At 36.4% G+C, this 17791-nt stretch overlaps 2 protein-coding genes across 4 annotated transcripts; both read right to left on the bottom strand.

Annotated features, from left to right (window-relative positions):
• Positions 1-7639: 7639 nt before the first annotated feature.
• Positions 7640-9365, bottom strand: LOC106435358. The gene is made up of 4 exons (XM_013876230.3): positions 8850-9365; positions 8239-8277; positions 7977-8061; positions 7640-7886 (listed from the first exon to the last, which is right to left on the bottom strand). Exons 1-4 carry the CDS (start codon positions 9339-9341, stop codon positions 7804-7806), a joined length of 699 nt encoding a protein of 232 aa, XP_013731684.1. The 5' UTR covers positions 9342-9365; the 3' UTR covers positions 7640-7803.
• Positions 9366-10049: 684 nt separating this feature from the next.
• Positions 10050-17031, bottom strand: LOC106435357 (retrovirus-related Pol polyprotein from type-1 retrotransposable element R2). Of its 3 annotated transcripts, none has more exons than XM_048750780.1 (2): positions 16704-17031; positions 10050-16339 (listed from the first exon to the last, which is right to left on the bottom strand). In XM_048750780.1, the coding sequence occupies exon 2, from the start codon at positions 12252-12254 to the stop codon at positions 11340-11342; it is 915 nt and encodes a 304-aa protein (XP_048606737.1). In that variant the 5' UTR covers positions 12255-16339; positions 16704-17031; the 3' UTR covers positions 10050-11339. The 3 variants fall into 3 exon arrangements, with proteins under 3 accessions (XP_048606737.1, XP_048606736.1, XP_013731683.1); XM_048750779.1 differs by having other exon boundaries at positions 16704-17024; XM_013876229.3 differs by having other exon boundaries at positions 14486-16339; positions 16704-17006.
• Positions 17032-17791: the final 760 nt, after the last annotated feature.

The raw sequence follows: 17791 nt of genomic DNA, 5'->3' as shown, positions 1-17791 counted from the left end.
GCGCCAAATGCTCGTTGATTATGGTATCATCTCTGACCCTATGCTTGTTCACTGTGATAATATGAGTGCCATAAACTTGTCTAAAAATCCGGTTCAACATTCACGCACCAAACATGTCGACATTCGACATCACTTTGTGAGAGAGTTAGTTGAGATAAAAATCGTGATTTTGGAGCATGTATCAACTGAAAGGCAACTGGCTGATCTATTCACTAAACCTCTGGACTACAACACGTTCCTAGGCCTTCGAAAGGCCTTATGAATTGTGAATCTCTGAATAAGTCATGTCAGAAGAGGAGAGCACGGCTGTTGTATATATGTGTTACTGCTTGTCGATATGCCACCACAATCACAAAACTCTGAGTCAACAAGTTCGATTGTGCAGCTTATTTCACCTGCCTCCTCAACAATACAGTCATTTGATTCACTGGTGAAAGACACTCATCTTGGATCAAGATGCTACAACATTTTCGATCTGAGTATTGATCACTGTCTGGATCGAATGAGGAAACACAGCAGAGACTGAGTGAAGTTAGGGGAAGAAGAATACCCTAGATTACTCAACAGAAAAGTAAATAAAAGGCCCTGAATGATGGACACTCGTAATGGAGCTGGAAGCCACAACTTTCAGACTCTGATTTCGATCACTGTCTGGATGGGGCAGGGTTGATGTCAACTCTGATTAAAAAAAAAAAAAAAAAAAAAGTTTTCTGTGACAGCTACTCGGCTGAGAAATAGCTACAGATCAAGGTTACAATAACTGTCGAGTTGGAGAGACATACACACAAGATGTCTACACTGTGTTTCCAGACCATACAAATGGCTGTGTTGAAGAAGTTCTGGTGTGAGTGAGCTTCATGATAGGATCATGTCTGTGACAGCTACTCGGCTGAGAAACAGCTACAGATGTGGGTTGGTCTCACTGATTCTTTATCAAAAATTTCTTGGTGGCTGAGTACAAGTGGGACGCAATCTCTGTCTCTCTTCTCTGGACGCTAAAGACATTCTAGAGTATGTCTTATGGCGAAGTGCTTTAGTTACCGTTTCTTTTGAGTGTTGTATCGCTTGCAAGGACATGAGTATCAATCTCTCAAACTCTCTCTCTCTCTCAAAGTTATTCTTGGGCCTAATGTCTACTACTTGTTTATAATACATTGGGTCTAATGTCTTGGGCCTCATGCTAATGTTTCTAACGGGCTTGGTAAGTATGGTTAGGGTTATTTTTGAGAAGTGTATGATGCAGCTGACTTCAAGTGTCACACCTCCATCTCCTTCTCTCTCTTTCGCCGGCGCACTCGATCTCTTTCACTAAGCAACATGCAACCAACAAGGAGGAGTTCGCGGCTCTTGAAACTGAAGAATGTCGAGGCTGCTTCGCCGAACACATTTGACCTCTCTTCTGGGTCAGGTTCATCCTCGCGCAAGAGGAGCCGCCGTCGTGTCTCAGCTAGTGACGCTGTGCCTCCACCTGAATCCGTTGAGCCTAAAGTCGAGTCTCTCTCAGATGATGAATCCTCCGACGACCACTCCGACGAAGCCCCGCCGGCAGCTAACACTCCTCCGAAAGAACTGAGATTTGAGGAGAGTCGAAATGTGTATCAAACTAAAGCTCAGTTCTATCCAGAGCTTATGCGGCCTAAAAGGATGCCAATGACTGAACGGTTCTTCTCAATCGAGGCGACTGAGCGTTTCAGAGAGCTCCGAGGGCGGAATTTCATTCCTCAGCAGTCTATCTCCCTCACGGACGAGAATCTCTCTGATGTCAGAAGAATTGTGATCGGAGCAGGCTTGATTCATACCCTCACTGATCTCGATCCTTATCAGCCCAATGTAATCCGCGAATTCATTGCTAATCTTCCGGAAGCTGAGGAACGAGACGATGGTGTAGCGGTGTATGTTAGAGGATCTCTTGTTGATTTCTCTCCGAGTCTGATTAATTCGATGTATTGCATTCCGGGGTTTGAAGAAGATCCTAACTGGATGGATGAACGTCTTGATGAAGTTTGTGATTTTCTCACTGATGGACGAATAAGACGAGGTGAGAACATGAGTTCGAAGTATCTCACAGCTACGAATCAGGTTCTGTATAAGCTCGTTTGCTCGAATTGGATTCCCACCAGGAACTACACTTCAATGAACCAAAGGCGACTCAGGTTCGTCTACATGCTTCATCATCATGACGAATTTGACTTTGGGAAACTCGTCTATGATCAGATAATAGCAATGGCAGCGAACACTCAGACAGAGAAGACTCGGTGTATCATGTTCCCTAACTTGATTCAGCAGGTTATCCACTTTCAGCGTACTATAACTCCTGACTTGCTTCATGATGAGTTCACTGGAACACCGAAGCTTGTTGTCAAGGATGTTAAAACTGGTCGTGGGTCTGGAGCTGACTCAAGTGCTGCCAGTCTTGAAGATGACATCAATCGCACCATTGCGGGGCTCAAAGCCATTCGAGTTCGCCTGAGGAGTAAGGGAGATGCACAGTGTTTGTCTTATTTTCTACTCTATGTCTAACGAATGATTTTTCTCTAAATGTGCACCTATGCAGGGGGAGACTATGAGCAACATGTTCCTCATCCAGGGTTTGAAGAAAACGATGAGCAGGATGAAGATGAGGAAGACGCGTAGGATGATCATGTCTTACTGCTTAATGTCATTTTAATGCATCTTGTACTATTTAAGACTCAGACTATGTGGTTCGACTTGGTTCGACTGTGCGTTTATCAATTCCGTGTGCAACTTATTTGAAAAAAGTGTTTTCAATTGATGATCACTGGTTGAGTAGATTTCTTTGTCTTGGATATGTGTGCTGCGTGGATGTTTACATTGCAGGTTGCATAGGTTGTCACATTCAGATAAAAAAGGGGAGAATGTAAGCTCAAGAAAAGGAGCTTGTCGGATTGAGAAACAGAGGATGTGTTATGCACAATGTAGGAAGTGTAACTTGCTGTTACAAGTCGGTTATGAGACAATGACGTGTCAATGTCTAATTGGTTCCAAGATGTTACTTTGGCGTGAAGCAAAGAAGATTTGGAAGATTTGGGCTTATCACAATAATTAGGCAACTAGGATATTGTGTTAAGGGTATTTAACCTGATTACTTTGGGTAGATCGAGGTTAACCGTTTATTGATTGAAAAGCTAGAGCAAGAGGTTTGTTCTTGAGAGCTTAAGAAAGATGAGTACTTGTAGGTGTAGCTCGTGGTTTCTGTTCTGATAGATTAAGAATTGATCCGTCTCTAGTCGTGTGTGACTGAGAGTAATTCGGATTAAACAGATCTAGGAAGATTGTTTAAAAGATTTCTAATATACAAGAAAGCGTTCTTGGTATCTTGTGTTTTAGTTCTTATATCCGGTAGTCTCTGAACTTTCAGAACTTTCAATGTATTTAGAAAATTAATTTAAATAACACACTTATGAATCTTTCATCCTAAAAAATTAACCTTGTAAAAGTTAAAAATTCACTACACTTATGAATCTTTCATCCTAAAAAATTAACCTTGTAAAAGTTAAAAATTCACTTTGTAATCTTTCAAAGATGAACTTACAAACAATATAATATTTGAATTATAAACTACTGTACATATATATATATATATATGTTGAATTTGTATATTATTAACTTTGTGGGAATTAATGAAATAGCTTTAAACACATTATTCATCTCTTTAGATTATAATTATTTTTGAAAGAAGCATAATTTTAGTATTTTGAATCTTTTAGTTTTTATAAAATTTCCAGAAACAAAGAAAATCTATTCTTGGATAATTAGGGCCATGCGAAAATTTCTTGTCTTGTTTTTTCTGAAGATTTTTCTTTTTGCACAATAATATGAGTCCCTTAGATTTTAGATGAACATGTGCCATTCAACGTAAAGACAATCAGAATTAATGTGCTGGAAAGTGGAAAAGTTATTTTTATTTGCATTCTCCCTTTTAAATAATTTTATATTTTGGATATTGATACTGAAAAGGATGGGTCACGATAATGTTTTTTCGTTTTATTTATTATTTGGTCTGTGCCTTCGAAAGCAACTTAGATATTTCAGACTGCCAAAATAATTTTAAGCCACATATTTTCTATGTACTACTAAAATACTGTGACACAATATTATTATCAGTCTTTTTCTTATAACGGCAACATAATTATCATTCTTACAAGTAAAAAGTATGTCAAGTTGTTTTTTTCCTTTTTGAATAATACTTTTCTTTTCTGCCTTTTTGCGTTTTGCGGCAAAGCAATTGTGTTCCCTTTTCATGTTTTTCCCTACCTTGCATTAAGAATATTTTTTTAAATAAATTTTAGGAATTCGGATTTTCCTTCTTTTTTTACTTCACCGGAAAGCATTTTCAAAATCTTGGAGAAACATAAAATTTGGCACCCAACAAAACATTGACTATTGCCAAACGCGTTGATACACACACATATTGGACCAGCCCCTTTTGCTAATAAGTTAAAGATTCTTTTTTGTCACCGATATAAACAGAATTACGTACTCTACGAATCAAACTGGTAAATTTGTATCTATATAAACAATAATAGACAATTACTTTCTTAGACTGCATACAAAGCTAATAATTAAGGATGGTTTGGAAAATTCTAATGTATTTGCTTTTAGCAAATGGTTTCAAATATGAGACAACAATGTCGTTAAGATGTTAAGGCCATTTATGAATAGAACCAAAGAGAAATATTCTCCTTTTCCATGTATTTCTATTTGGTTTTAAAGTGGAAGTATTTTAAATAAAAAAAATTCTTAATTAATTTAATAAAAATGTAAACTAAAGGCTTAACTAGTTGTCTGAGCTTTTTGATCATTTTTTTTTGTTGATTGTTTACGTATTTTGTAGTTGTTTTTGTTTTTTGTTTTTTGTTTTTCAAAAATCAGTTTTTAGCCATTCAATATTTTGAGAAAATAGATTTCCTATAATCTAGGTAAACTGGTTTTTCGACACTTTTTCAATTTTCAAAGAAAAAAGTCACTTTTATTAGGTTTTTCAGAAAATATTATGTTAGTTTTTCTCAATATTTAATTTTTCCTTTTTAAAATACTGCTATTTCATCAGCTTTTAACGGTATATTTAATTTTAGATATTTTAAATACTAATAGCAATTTATATAACCTTCTTTGTAGATATGGTTTATAAAATTATATTATTTTCTAATAATAAACTAATATTTTATAAAATTTATATATTTCTTATTTTATACTATTGAAATAAATTTTATATTTATCTCAAATATATATTTATTATCTCAATAAATTATAATACTAATATTAATAATATTTTAGATTTAAATTTGTAATCAAAGTATGTAATTTCTTATTAGGATCATTATAAAAATATCTTATTACATATAATAAAGGGTAATTTTAAAATATGAATTTTGAAAATATAAAATTATGAATAGGGTATTTTCTTAATTATCCCCATAAATTAGATGCAATTCATTAAAATGATAGAAATTTAATTTAGTGATTTAAAACATGTAATTACAAACATATTAAATTTAAATGTATAAAACGTTTATAAAATTATTATTATTATTTTTTTTATTATATATAAAAGCCAAACTAAAAAAACTACCATTCAGTTTTTTTTTGAAAAGTTAAAATCTACATCAATAGCTAAAAAATCAGGAACTAAAAAATAAAATTTAAAACCTAAAACTCATTTTAAGAACCACAAACAATCAAGGCTTTAATCATCTAGATGTTAAATAACCATTTTGATTGGCTACTACTGGTCTCCTTAAATAACCATTTTGATTGGCTAACAAACCTTAATATAGTATGATAAATTTTGTGAAAACAAAAGAAAACGAAGATATGATACCTCTTGGTTTCTTTACAAGCATATAAACAAAACGCATTATTTGATTACTATGATATACTGTAGATTTATAATCACGAGCTTATATAATTTTGATCAAAGAAACTGATTAAAAGATAAAATCAAAGCATCGTACTATTCGACTCTGTAATCAACATAATAAGTTTTGTAAAAAAAAAAAAAAAAAAAAATGTCCTTGTTGTGTAGCTTGGTGTTTTAGTTGTAGCCTGGTGATTTAGTTGTACCACTATAGTTAACCATGATATATATATATCTTACATAGTAGTGTCGTCCCTATTACCACATGAATGGTTTTATAATTTTTTCTCAGTGTGATGCATGGTTCTTGGGCTAAAGTGATAAAGCACTCAGGGAGAACAATTACAAGAAAATCTTGAGACAAACCATTAGTGTAGTCCGGACGAGGTAGTCCAATTGGAAGGACTGGCCTGTGGTGGCAACCATCATCCGGGTTCGATCCCCTCCATACGGAAACTACCCTGCCTCATCTGGACACTGAAGCGGGTACTGGACCTTCGGGTTCAGGGAAAAACTTCCCGGGTGAAGCTGGCCTGCTGCCTGACCGGACCCAGAGATTGACCCGCGAAGCGGGAACCCTGGATTACAAAAAAAAAAAAAAAAAAAAAAAACCATTAGTGTATATATGTTTATTCACACATGAGCAATACTGCAATAGGGTGGTTTCATTGGGAAACCTATGATTTAGTATTGACTTTTGATGCGCAAAGTAAAATCACACCATGAATTAGTGGGAGTCAACCCTCCACTGAAAAAGTCCAAAACTGATCACTAAGACTTTGACTGTAGGTAACTTTTAAAGTAAATATATGAACAGAAAATGTAATTACTCCTATTTACTCTCTTAATCTAGCAATCAACATTATTTTATTTATTCCATCCTATTACTGTTGAAGTGGAGGAAAATATATACGTGAGTAAAACTTATTCAATTTCTTTCTTTCTTCTATTTATTCCACTTTCTTCTTTATCCCATATTACTTTTTCCACTCTTTTTTGTTTTTTAAATTTTCTCCAATTTATTCCACAATTACCAGTCACGACCTATACGTATCCGTTCAAAAAAAGAATTTCATTACTTATAAAAAGAATTGTATTGCTTAATTTAATTCTATTTGAAAAAATGTCATTGATTATCCATTTGAATAAAAAAAAAATTCATTGCTTAATTCTATTTGAAAAAAGAATGTCATTACTTAATATTTACCCTCATTTATAGTTTTAATGAAAGCGTTACCATTATCTCTTATCATTTTTCTAACTACAGAATTAACTATTTACCTACTAGTCATTTAGTTAGTAATCAAGCGAGAGATGAAGGAGAGCCTAGAAAAACTTTTCTTATGTGTAGATTTCCACAAAGAAACATAAAAAAAGAAGACTTTCCACAAAGGAAGGTATCTCCTACGATGCTGACACGTGTAAACAACTTCAGACTCTCTAAGACACGACTCAAAAAGATAAACAAAAAAGTGATAAAAAGAATAGTCGTTTCTTAGACTTTTGTATTCTTTCTTTATTTAATGTTTCAGGTAAAAGTGACATGTTGTAAATAAATAACTTAACTTATCGTTTTCTATGAAAGTTTAGTTTAAAATTAACACTTGTTTGTTTTCTATTAATTCGGAAAAAAAAATACTCTTGCAAAGTCGAATTTATTTTGTACTTACATGAAAAGGAGGAAAGAAAAAGTAATGTCACTAGAAGAATAAAAAACTAATAAAAGCCTCTCCCTTAAAAGAATCCATGAAGAAACAAAGCTACTTTTAACATTTCTTTTTGAATATTGTTAGATCATGGAATGTAGCAACAATTTGTGTCTTACGGAGTCTTGTCCAAGTAAAATACTGATAAATCTCTTCATTTTCTTTCAACCAATACATCTTTACGATAAAAAAAAGTAGGCAAAGATAAGCGAATACATATCATTGCATCCTGCATCCACTGGACTCAGGCGCACGTTGTACATTCCCATAAGCTGTTAGCTCAATGAGATCCATATCCCGTCCTAAATAAAATTTCCGCAAAGAACAGTTTAGGATCAAAACTCATCTAATAAATAGTTTGTTTTTACAGAGAAGAGAGTGAGAAGGATTACCAGCAACTCGGCAGTAGGAACTCCTCTGTACAAGCTCGGCTCTAGAAATATCGGTTTTATTTCCCTTTGATCGGTTTACCTTTGCCTGCAAACATAGAAATGTGAAACATCTCAACTCCACAATCAGTTGTCCAACTGGTTTCAATCAGGAGAAGACATAAGCTAAAAGCCTAAAAGTCTTATATTGGTTTGAATCTTGGTTTGGGTTTATAAGCAAGTCGAAAAGAGAGAATAGTAGGTATTAAAAAGGTAAGCTGTGTACCTGCAGAACCTGGCAGTTGTCTAGAGTGCTCTTGCCACCCTATTTAACATTGAAAAAGAAAGTCTTCATATACTTTAGAAGAAACATAAACATGCAGATGGCAGCATACCATACTATATATATATATATTCAGTTAATATTATGAGTTTCAGGGAAAGATGGATAGAGCCATCATTAAAATTCAAATAAATCTCAACTGTTTGTGTTACGTTATCTCTAATAGTTCTAAGAGAGGCCTGAAACTGCAACAATTTCACCATAGATTCAAATATAAATGTGAAATACAGCAAACTTTTAGGTACAAGAACTCTCATCAAATGCTTGTCCTTAATTCTTATGGGTACATCTCATTCTTCAGCTTACTTGGTGAATAATGTCTACGATCGAAGTATGATCTTTTCCGCCTAGATAACCAGGATTATATATCAACATAAGAGCACAAGAGAAGAACCCATTGCCCTTATCTCACAGTTTACAAAACCATTTAACTTACTGAAAACCTCAAAACTCAAAAGCTAAATCTCACAAATGATTAATCACATTTCAGCCACCAGGTTCCTAAGTCTCATGAAGTGAGAGTAATAGATAGACACAGAAGAGAAAGACAAAACCTTGGAGTAAGGAACAATGTGGTCATAATCATGACACAAGCATCCAGGACAACCCACGAGCTTCCTAAACACAATGTTCCCTAAAGGATCTCTCCTCCAACGCTCAGGATCTCTTCCTTTAATCTTCTCTGCTTTCTCCCAGCATTGCTGCTTCACGCTGTAAGGGAAGCTCCTCGGCTCCGGATTCGGGTCGTCGTAACCCGACCCGGGAAAGAGACCCGTCTCCTCGCGGTCGAGTAAAGTGGCCGAAGTCGCAACCTTTCCTCCGCGGGGTTCGCCGGAAGTCCGGCTGGGTGACCCTGAAGGTCGGGTCTTTGGTGGGGAAGAAGAAGAAGAGGATAAGGCTCCTCGGTTTCGGCGTCTGTGGTGGTCTTTGCCGCCGTGTTTCATCGCCGAGTGTTGATTATCCAAATCCAGGGAGGAGTTTTTGTGGACGAAGAAAATCAAAAGATTACAGATTCTTCGTGAGATGAGTGTCGTAGGCCAATCCATTTTGAACTTTACCCTCCTAGGCCCATAAGTTCATATATACATTTTATAAATGGGCTCAATTCATATATTGAAAATATTCGATTTGGATATTCATAATTTTCTATTTACAAAGAAAATAAAATAAACAAATTGCCATTGTTTTAGGGGTTGATGATTTATATTTTCTATTCCAAACTTTTAATACAATTAAATTTACACAATGTTCAGATTTTAAATTAGTTTTCATAGTTTAGAAGTTTTATATATATTAAATGTTTATATTATTTTTTTCAAATCCAATAATTTTGTTGTTTACATTTTTTCTATAAAATTAATTGTTTTAATCCACCACATGTATTTTTGTTTCTTCTTATTATAAATATATCTTATTGGATTTCTACTTAATTATTAGAGAAATAATATATACTTTCTTTAAAAAATTAAAATTATTTTATATTTAACATCTTATTATCAAAATTAAATTTACATGTATTTTTTAACTTAAGTTTTAAATAATAAACAATTTTATTTGATAATTTTATTTGATATATATTTTTTTTAATTGTCATCAACTTATACAGACTCATACAGACTCTGTAAACCAAATCGGAGTATATTGATCCATGTGAACGACAAAAGACGGTTGCTTTCTGGCACTGTGTGCTAGGCTGTCCGCCTTTGAATTTTGCGTTCGTGGTACATGAACGATCTCTAATTGGAAGAAACTTTATTTCCGGACTTTAATATCTTCCAAATAACTTGCAAACGCTGGCCATTCTTCTGGTTCCGAAACCATCTTCACCAATTGAGAACAATCCGTAGCAAACGTGACCTGAAATTGACGTAAATTCCTCATACATTCCATTGCCCAGAGTAGTGCTTCCATCTCTGCATGGAGAGGCGAAAGACTAGTCCGAACATTCCGTACCCCCATCAACCCGGCAAACCCTTCTAAAGTACTAAACCAACTCTGTCCAGAAAAATTATCATTTTCCTTCCAAGAACCATATGTGAAACACCATCGACCTGGAATCTCCGGTAAAGACATAACATCGGCTTGTGATACCGTTCTCTGTTATTTTACTATCTGCGCTACCGCCCAAAGTGTTGATTCCGTTTCTGCCAATTTAAGCGTATCCCTAGGATCTATATCCAAATTGCTAAAAACTTTATTATTCCGTCCTTTCTAAATATACCATAGTATCCATGCAAACTGGTGATCCTCTAATTGCGGGAGAACTCTCCAGAAAAGATGATCCATATTTGTAAATAGAGACTTTGTTGGAAAAATAGCTGGATTTGATGGTATCTGTGAGAGAGCCCAGACCTGAATTGCTAGGGGACATTCAAAAAACACATGGTTTATCGATTCCTCGTTAGCACCGCATCTTGCACAACATATATCACCAGTTAACCCTCGCGCTTGCAGTTTTTTCTTGACTGTGACACACCGTGTTACCAATTGCCAAAGGAAATGTTTTAACTTTGGTGGACACCGTATTTTTCAACAGAATGACTTCAATATATTTACTGTGGGTCCAAACATTACTGGTGATCTTTCCCGATCTGGGTAGACTCGCTCTACATGATAACCTGATTTGACCGTATATTTCCCATTATTTGTGAAATGTCATCCAACTCTATCTACCATCTGAGTTCTGCTCAGTGGTATGCTTTCTATAAGTTTCACACCCTGTGAGTCTACGAAAGCCCGAAGTGCCTGTGAATTCCAAGTCTGCGTAGTAGGATCAATGAGAGAATCCACTGTGAGATCTGGATAATGGTTGTGTTGGTTTTTATTGGCTGGTCTCGGGCGAGTGGTTGGGAGCCATGGATCATTCCATACAGAGATAGATGATCCTGATCCCACCCGTTTGATTAGTCCTTTGCTTACCAGAGATCTAGCAGATGTGATTCTCCGCCATCCATATGACGGAGAGTAGGAACGAATCGTTTCCAGGGGTGAGGCATTCCTGTAGTACCGACCTTTGAAAACTCGAGAAAATAAAGTATTCGGCTTTAAATCAATCTCCATAACTGTTTACCAAGCATCGCCATGTTGAAATCAGTGATGTCTTTAAATCCCAATCCGCCTTCCTCTTTGCTAACACATACTTTGTCCCATGATTTCCAATGCAAACCTCTTGTACTACCCCCTGGACTCCACAAGAATTGTGCAACCGCACTTGTCAATTTCTTTGCGGTTGCCTTGGGTAATCGATAAACCGACATCACATGATTTGGTAATGCCGTGACCACTGATTTAATAATCACTTCCTTTTCTCCTTTCGCGAAAAACTTAAAAGTCCACTCATTGACCCTTTTATTTAACCAATCTTGCAGAAAGCTGAAAACTTGAATCTTTGAACCCCCAAGATTTTCTGGTAATCCTAAATAAGTTCCTATTCCTCCAAGATTCTGGATGCCCAAAATATCTTTCAATTCCTGTCTGATATATTCCTCAATCTTATGCCCAAATTGAATCGATGATTTATCAAAATTAATGAGTTGACCTGATACCATCTCATATTCCTTTAAGATCATGAGAATAGTTTGACATTCACCCCTTTGAGCTTTACAAAAGAACAGACTATCATCCGCAAAAAGCAGATGAGAAATCGATGGACATGCTCTGACTACCTTCATGCCCGTGAGTTCTTGCCCATGCTCTGCCTTTTTAATATTTGCAATCAATGCCTCAGTACACAATATAAATAAATAAGGTGATAGAAGATCTCCTTGCTGTAATCCCCTATGGGGAATAATTAAACCTCGTGGCTGACCATTTAGTAGAACCCGATATTGAACCGATGATATACACTCCATCATTAACTTAATCCAATGAAGATCAAAATCCATCTTTACTAGTAAAGCCTTAATAAAATCCCATTCCACCCTATCATACGCCTTACTCATATCTGTTTTAATTGCCATATATTTTCCTTAACATGCCTTATTAGTCCGTAATCCATGGAACATCTCCTGAGCTATAAGAATATTATCAGTTATCAACCTCCCAGCCGCAAATGCTGACTGTGTTTCTGAAATGAGAGACGGAAGACATAACTTCAACCGCTGACATAGTACCTTCGAAATAATTTTACACCCCACATTACATAGGCTAATTAGCCTCAACTCCGTCATCCTTGTTGCTCTCTCCGTTTTTGGAATCATACAAATATTAGTAATATTTAACCTTGAATCCATTTCTCCAGAAACCAAAAAATTGTTCACCATTTCAACCAGATCATTCTTAATGATATGCCAGGAATGTTGAAAAAAAAGAGCTGTAATGCCATCCGGACCTGGTGCCCTTTCCGGATGCATCATAAACAAAGCCTCTTTAACCTCGTTCTCGGTCGGTAACCTCAACAAACGTTGGTTCATCTGGGGAGTGATGCCCGTTGGTACCTCTGTAAGAAAGCTTTCAAAACCTGTAGGTGAAGTAGTAGTAAATAATTCTTCGAAATAGTCTACAACCATTTTTTCCACCCCATTATCCTCTGTAATCCAGTTCCCCGCAGCATCATATAATCCTACTATTCTATTACGAACTCGTTGTTGCTCAGTCAAACCATGATAGAATTTTGTATTAAGATCCTCAGAAGAATACCACATATTCCTACTTTCCTGATGCCAATAATATTCTTCATTTTTATATGCCTCTTGGAGCTTCCTAGATACCTCCATAATATCCTCCTGAGGTCTAGTATCATCTGTTTGTACCTCTTCAAGAGCTTTCTGTAAATCACTAATCTTTTCTTTTCCATAAGGTGGGTTATTTTTCCGCCATTTTGCAATTTTGTGTCGACAGTTGCTTATTTTTTCCACTATATCATCCTCTCTCCCTGCACGATGATCTGACCAGCCCAATGAAATGAATTCCATAAGACCCTCTTGTCCAACCCACCTCTTATCAAAACGAAATTGCCCCTTCCTTCGGGACACTTTATCCTCTAAATACGCCACCACTGGCCGGTGATCAGATGCCACCATTCCTAAATATTCTGTATAAGAACATGGGAATAGAGTATGCCACTCCTCATTTGCGAGGGCCCTATCTAACCGACATCTGACCGTCACTGCCTCCTTTCCTTTTCCCCTTCTCCCTCGCCAGGACATTTTGTTTCCTCGGGCTGGAAACTCCAGCAAACCGCCGTTTCTTATCATATTATTGAAGTGGATAAATGAATACGCACTTCTCACAACTTCTCCCTCTTTTTCATGATTTCCAGTAATTTCATTTAAATCACCAATAATAAACCATGGTTCGGATCTTGAAAGTCCATACCTAGTTAAACGTTCCCAAACTTGTTCCCTCATTTTCTGGACCGGATCTCCATAGACAAATGTTCGAAAAACTCTTTTCCCCAGAGCCACTGCCTCCACATCTATCATCCGATTACTTGAGTATAGGATCTCAACCTGATACTCATTGTTATAAAAAAGTGCTAATCCACCACTCCTCCCAATTGGATCCACTGTAACTGGATTATCGAAACCAGAGTGAAGTTGAAACCTCTGTACAAAATTGAACTCCTGCTTTGTTTCTGATAAAAATAAAAAATCTGGTTTGTGTTTATGCCAAATCTCTCTCAGATAACTCATAGTCCACTTACTTCCCATTCCTCGACAATTCCAACTTAAAACTTTCATTAAAAAAAATTTAGGATTTGCACCCAAGAAAAAAATCGGGTATAAAGAGACCCATAATTTACCTTGTACCATAATTAATTCAATTCCTATTTCTGAAAAATCCATTTCACCTTCATAAAAAGACAAAACGCTAATACAATTGGACACTTTAGCACTTTCACTGCCCATTTTGTGTGTCTTGTTCACGCTTAATACATAGTCTCCAAACCAAGTTATATTTCCAGAAACCCAACAAAACCGCTTTTCCTTTACGTGACCAACCCATTTGATTATTTGGATTGCTCTCCTCATCACTTCATTTACTTGGTCTAATGAAACCAAGTAGTTTAGCTTCTTCAGTGAAAATGTAATAGCCAAATTTTGCCTCCAGATACCATTCATAATCCAGTACCACCTAAAGAAATGAAGCCATAAACCGCTTTCGTGACGCCTAACTATGCACATAACCAATACAGTCTCAGATAATTTTACACTTGCACCTTGTAACAAGAGATGATGCCAACAAGACCAAACTAAAGAACCATTTTTATTCCATAAAAAAACCATATAGAACGACCAGCACATAGCCCACAATAACAATAACCAATCAGAACCCAATACCAACTCAAGGATAAAACAAATAAAACTGCTCAAAAAGCTTATTGAAACAATAAAAAGACCATAACCCATATGATGCCCATGTAACATGTCACTTGCGGTTTCTTGATTCATGGGTCTTTCAGGTACTTGGCAGGATCATTCTTGGGGGCTGATGGTCCCTTCTCCTCTCCCTGCTTGGAGTGATCACCATGGCGAATGCCTGCTTTGGCTACCGTTCGTTTAGCAGCCACCAGCTGAGCCAGCTTCATCTTGTTGGAGGCTACTGCAGCTAACGACGGCTTAAGCGCCTTTCTATGGGTGCCTTGCCTCTTCTCCACCTCACCATTGACCCGATCGTTCACTTCTACATCCTCAATCTTTTTCTTCTCCTCAGGATCATCTGCTACCACCTCCTGCATTGGATCATCGTCCTCAATCTCCTCCTCACCTAACACATACAAATCATTCTCCAGAGCCTCCCTGGTCCCGTTACCAATGTTACCAATGTGCTGATCTTCTAACCCCATACCCACATCAGAAGCTAGATTGTTAACTTCCATTAAATCCAAACCCATTTGTTCCAAAACTAATCCCTGATCTCCCTCCGTACGTTCCAAGATTACCTTAGATTGATCTCCTTGGGTCTCCATTAGCTCAGCTAGGAAAGCTTGGGAAGGCTTTGCCGGCTCTTGTATCTTCTCCTCCTTTTGACTCGACTGCTCCATCCCATTGACCTCACCTTCTTCGCTGACATCCATTCGAGCCTCGCTGCGTGCACCTCTTTCACCACGCGAGCCTGCAGGCGCTCTTGCACGGTCATCTTGATGTGTCCGTGAATGCTCTCTTCTATCGTTCCTATGATGGGAACTTTCCTCCTCACCACGATGGCCACTACGATGATTGTTGTTGTGAGTTTTACGCTCCATGTCCGCAGCCTTAACCCACTTTGAGTCCCCTTCCTCAAACATTTTCCCTTTTCCTTTTCCTTGGTACTCACGTTTCTCTCTTCCCCTATCTTGTTGCCCTCCATTCCCGTTAATAACCACACCCTTGTAGCTTCGAGCCCGATCATCGTAATGGCCTTCATCTTAATCTCTTATCTCCTTCGGCTTGTCAGAACTCTTTGTGGTCAGCGGGCACTTCTTATCTTGTGGCAAAGACTGAGACAAGTTTTACAGTAACCAAACAACTTTTCATACCGCAATGTTACCGGAGCCTCTTCTTCTTCATAATACTCGCCTCCCTTGAAATCCACAGTCGTCTCGAATATTAGCTCCTTGTACCCATCAACCGTAACTTGCACTCAACAATAGTCCAAATCCACGTCTTTTGTCACACCAATCACATCACCAATGCTCCTGAAAGTTGGGGCTTCCCAAAACTCCAATGGCACTCCCAAAACCTTAATCCAAAAGGTGATTTCCGAAGGATAATTCTTAGTCTTCTTTGGTTGCCACCGTACTAACGAGATCATCCAGTAGTCGAAGTGAAACGGTTGCATCTTCAGCACCGTTTCAAATGTCTTCCTCTGCATCAAAGTCGAACTGGAACCTCCCTAGCCCCAAGTCCATGCCAACCACCTTTTCCTCTAGATTCCAAATCTTGGGAAGCGTCACCATCAAGAACTTGACGTTCTGCTCCTCCGGATTCATGCATCTTCCAATTAATGTTTTGGAATAGCCCTTGATAAGATCTGAATTGTTGAAGTGAGGGACCGAAATCTTCAGCCTCTTACGAGCACCGTCACCATTTTTCATCTCTCCAGAACCTCCAATGAGTTGACTCTGAGACATTGTAAACAAAAAACCAAACAAGAAAATGAGAAGTAGTAATTTGTATGAATGTAAGCTTTCGAATGCGGTATTGAAGTTGAAACGAAGGCCATCTTTATAGTGACTCTTCCATATCCACTCCTCTCTGCCAAAGATCTATTCCATTTAAACCAAATCTTCCATAATCACCCGTAGCAATTGAAACACAAGAATCCATTAAGCAAATCGAAATCTTTTTAATCACTCGTACATCTTTAAAGAGAAAAGAAAAAAATCCTTATTTTCCAAAATCCAACTTTCCTCGATCGTTGCTGATATGAATTCACTGTCGAAGCAATTAGAAGAGATTCTGTTTTGATGATTACAGAGATCATACCTTCGATTAGAAGAGATTTTGATTTTAAAAACACTGAGATCCCGATCCGCTTTCCATATCGTGATGATTCACCCAACAACCCTCGCCGATCCGATCGAGATTTTCCTCCCCAATCTCGCCTACAGATCCCACTATTTCCCTCATTTCTCCGTAGATCGAATACCGTCTCGAACAGACCTTCCCGTTTGATTCCAGGATTCCACCGTCGCTGACCCATAAAACCCTAGAAAATCGCCATTGCAGTCAGTAGTTCTTTTTCTGGCTATAAGCGATACCAGATTATTAAAATAAATAACTTAAATCTATTTACAAAGCAAATAAAATAAACAAATTGCCATTGTGTTTAGGGGTTGATGATTTATATTTTCTCTTCCAAACTTTTAATACAATTAAAATTACACAATGTTCAGATTTTAAATTAGTTTTCATAGTTTAGAAGTTTTAAACAATTAAAAAACATTCGTATACACTAATCTTTAAGCATTTAGTATTAGTTATTAGAACATATGATAAAATGAACTAATGATTTTAAACAAAAAACATTGATAATTTTTTTTAATTAGTTACAATTGAAGGTATATTATTAAAATATAAGTTTATATGTAATGTAATTCAAACATATACAAATTTAAAGAAGCCTTTACAACAATATATAAATCTTATCTATTAATACAGTTTATATCTTATAAATGGGCCAATAATAGGATGGGCAAAAGAACTGAATCAAACCAAACCGAACCGACCCAACCAAACTCAAACCGATCTAAACCAAACCAAAATATATTTCCAAACCATTTGGTTAAAGGTTTTATCAATCCAAATGGTTTGGTTTTGTTCAAAAAAATGAAGTGATTATTGAATTATATTAACTAATTATATTAAAAATATTGCAATTTAAGATATTTATTTACATTTTTACCACAAAAAAATTAAGATATTTAACCATCTAACCTAAACAACTATTTTTATACATTTTACTTATAAATAAATAAAAGAAAGACATTAACAATAAAATAGAAATATAAATATCATAAACTATCACCAAAACAAAAAAAACTACTTGTGATATATATATATATATAATTTAT

This window comes from Brassica napus, chromosome C3 (assembly GCF_020379485.1).
Source record: "Brassica napus cultivar Da-Ae chromosome C3, Da-Ae, whole genome shotgun sequence".
Taxonomy (NCBI): Eukaryota; Viridiplantae; Streptophyta; class Magnoliopsida; order Brassicales; family Brassicaceae; genus Brassica; species Brassica napus.
The sequence above is the reverse complement of the archived record's forward strand: the minus strand, read 5'-3'. Positions and strand labels throughout refer to the sequence as shown.

Coding starts and splice junctions, on each gene's coding strand:
- LOC106435358 (XM_013876230.3), bottom strand. CDS start 9,341: ATGGATTGGCCTACGACACTCATCTCACGAAGAATCTGTAATCTTTTG. Junction 8,278..8,849: donor ACATTGTTCCTTACTCCAAG/GTTTTGTCTTTC, acceptor AATGTTAAATAG/GGTGGCAAGAGCACTCTAGA. Junction 7,887..7,976: donor TTCCTACTGCCGAGTTGCTG/GTAATCCTTCTC, acceptor AATTTTATTTAG/GACGGGATATGGATCTCATT.
- LOC106435357 (XM_048750779.1), bottom strand. CDS start 14,687: ATGAATCAAGAAACCGCAAGTGACATGTTACATGGGCATCATATGGGT.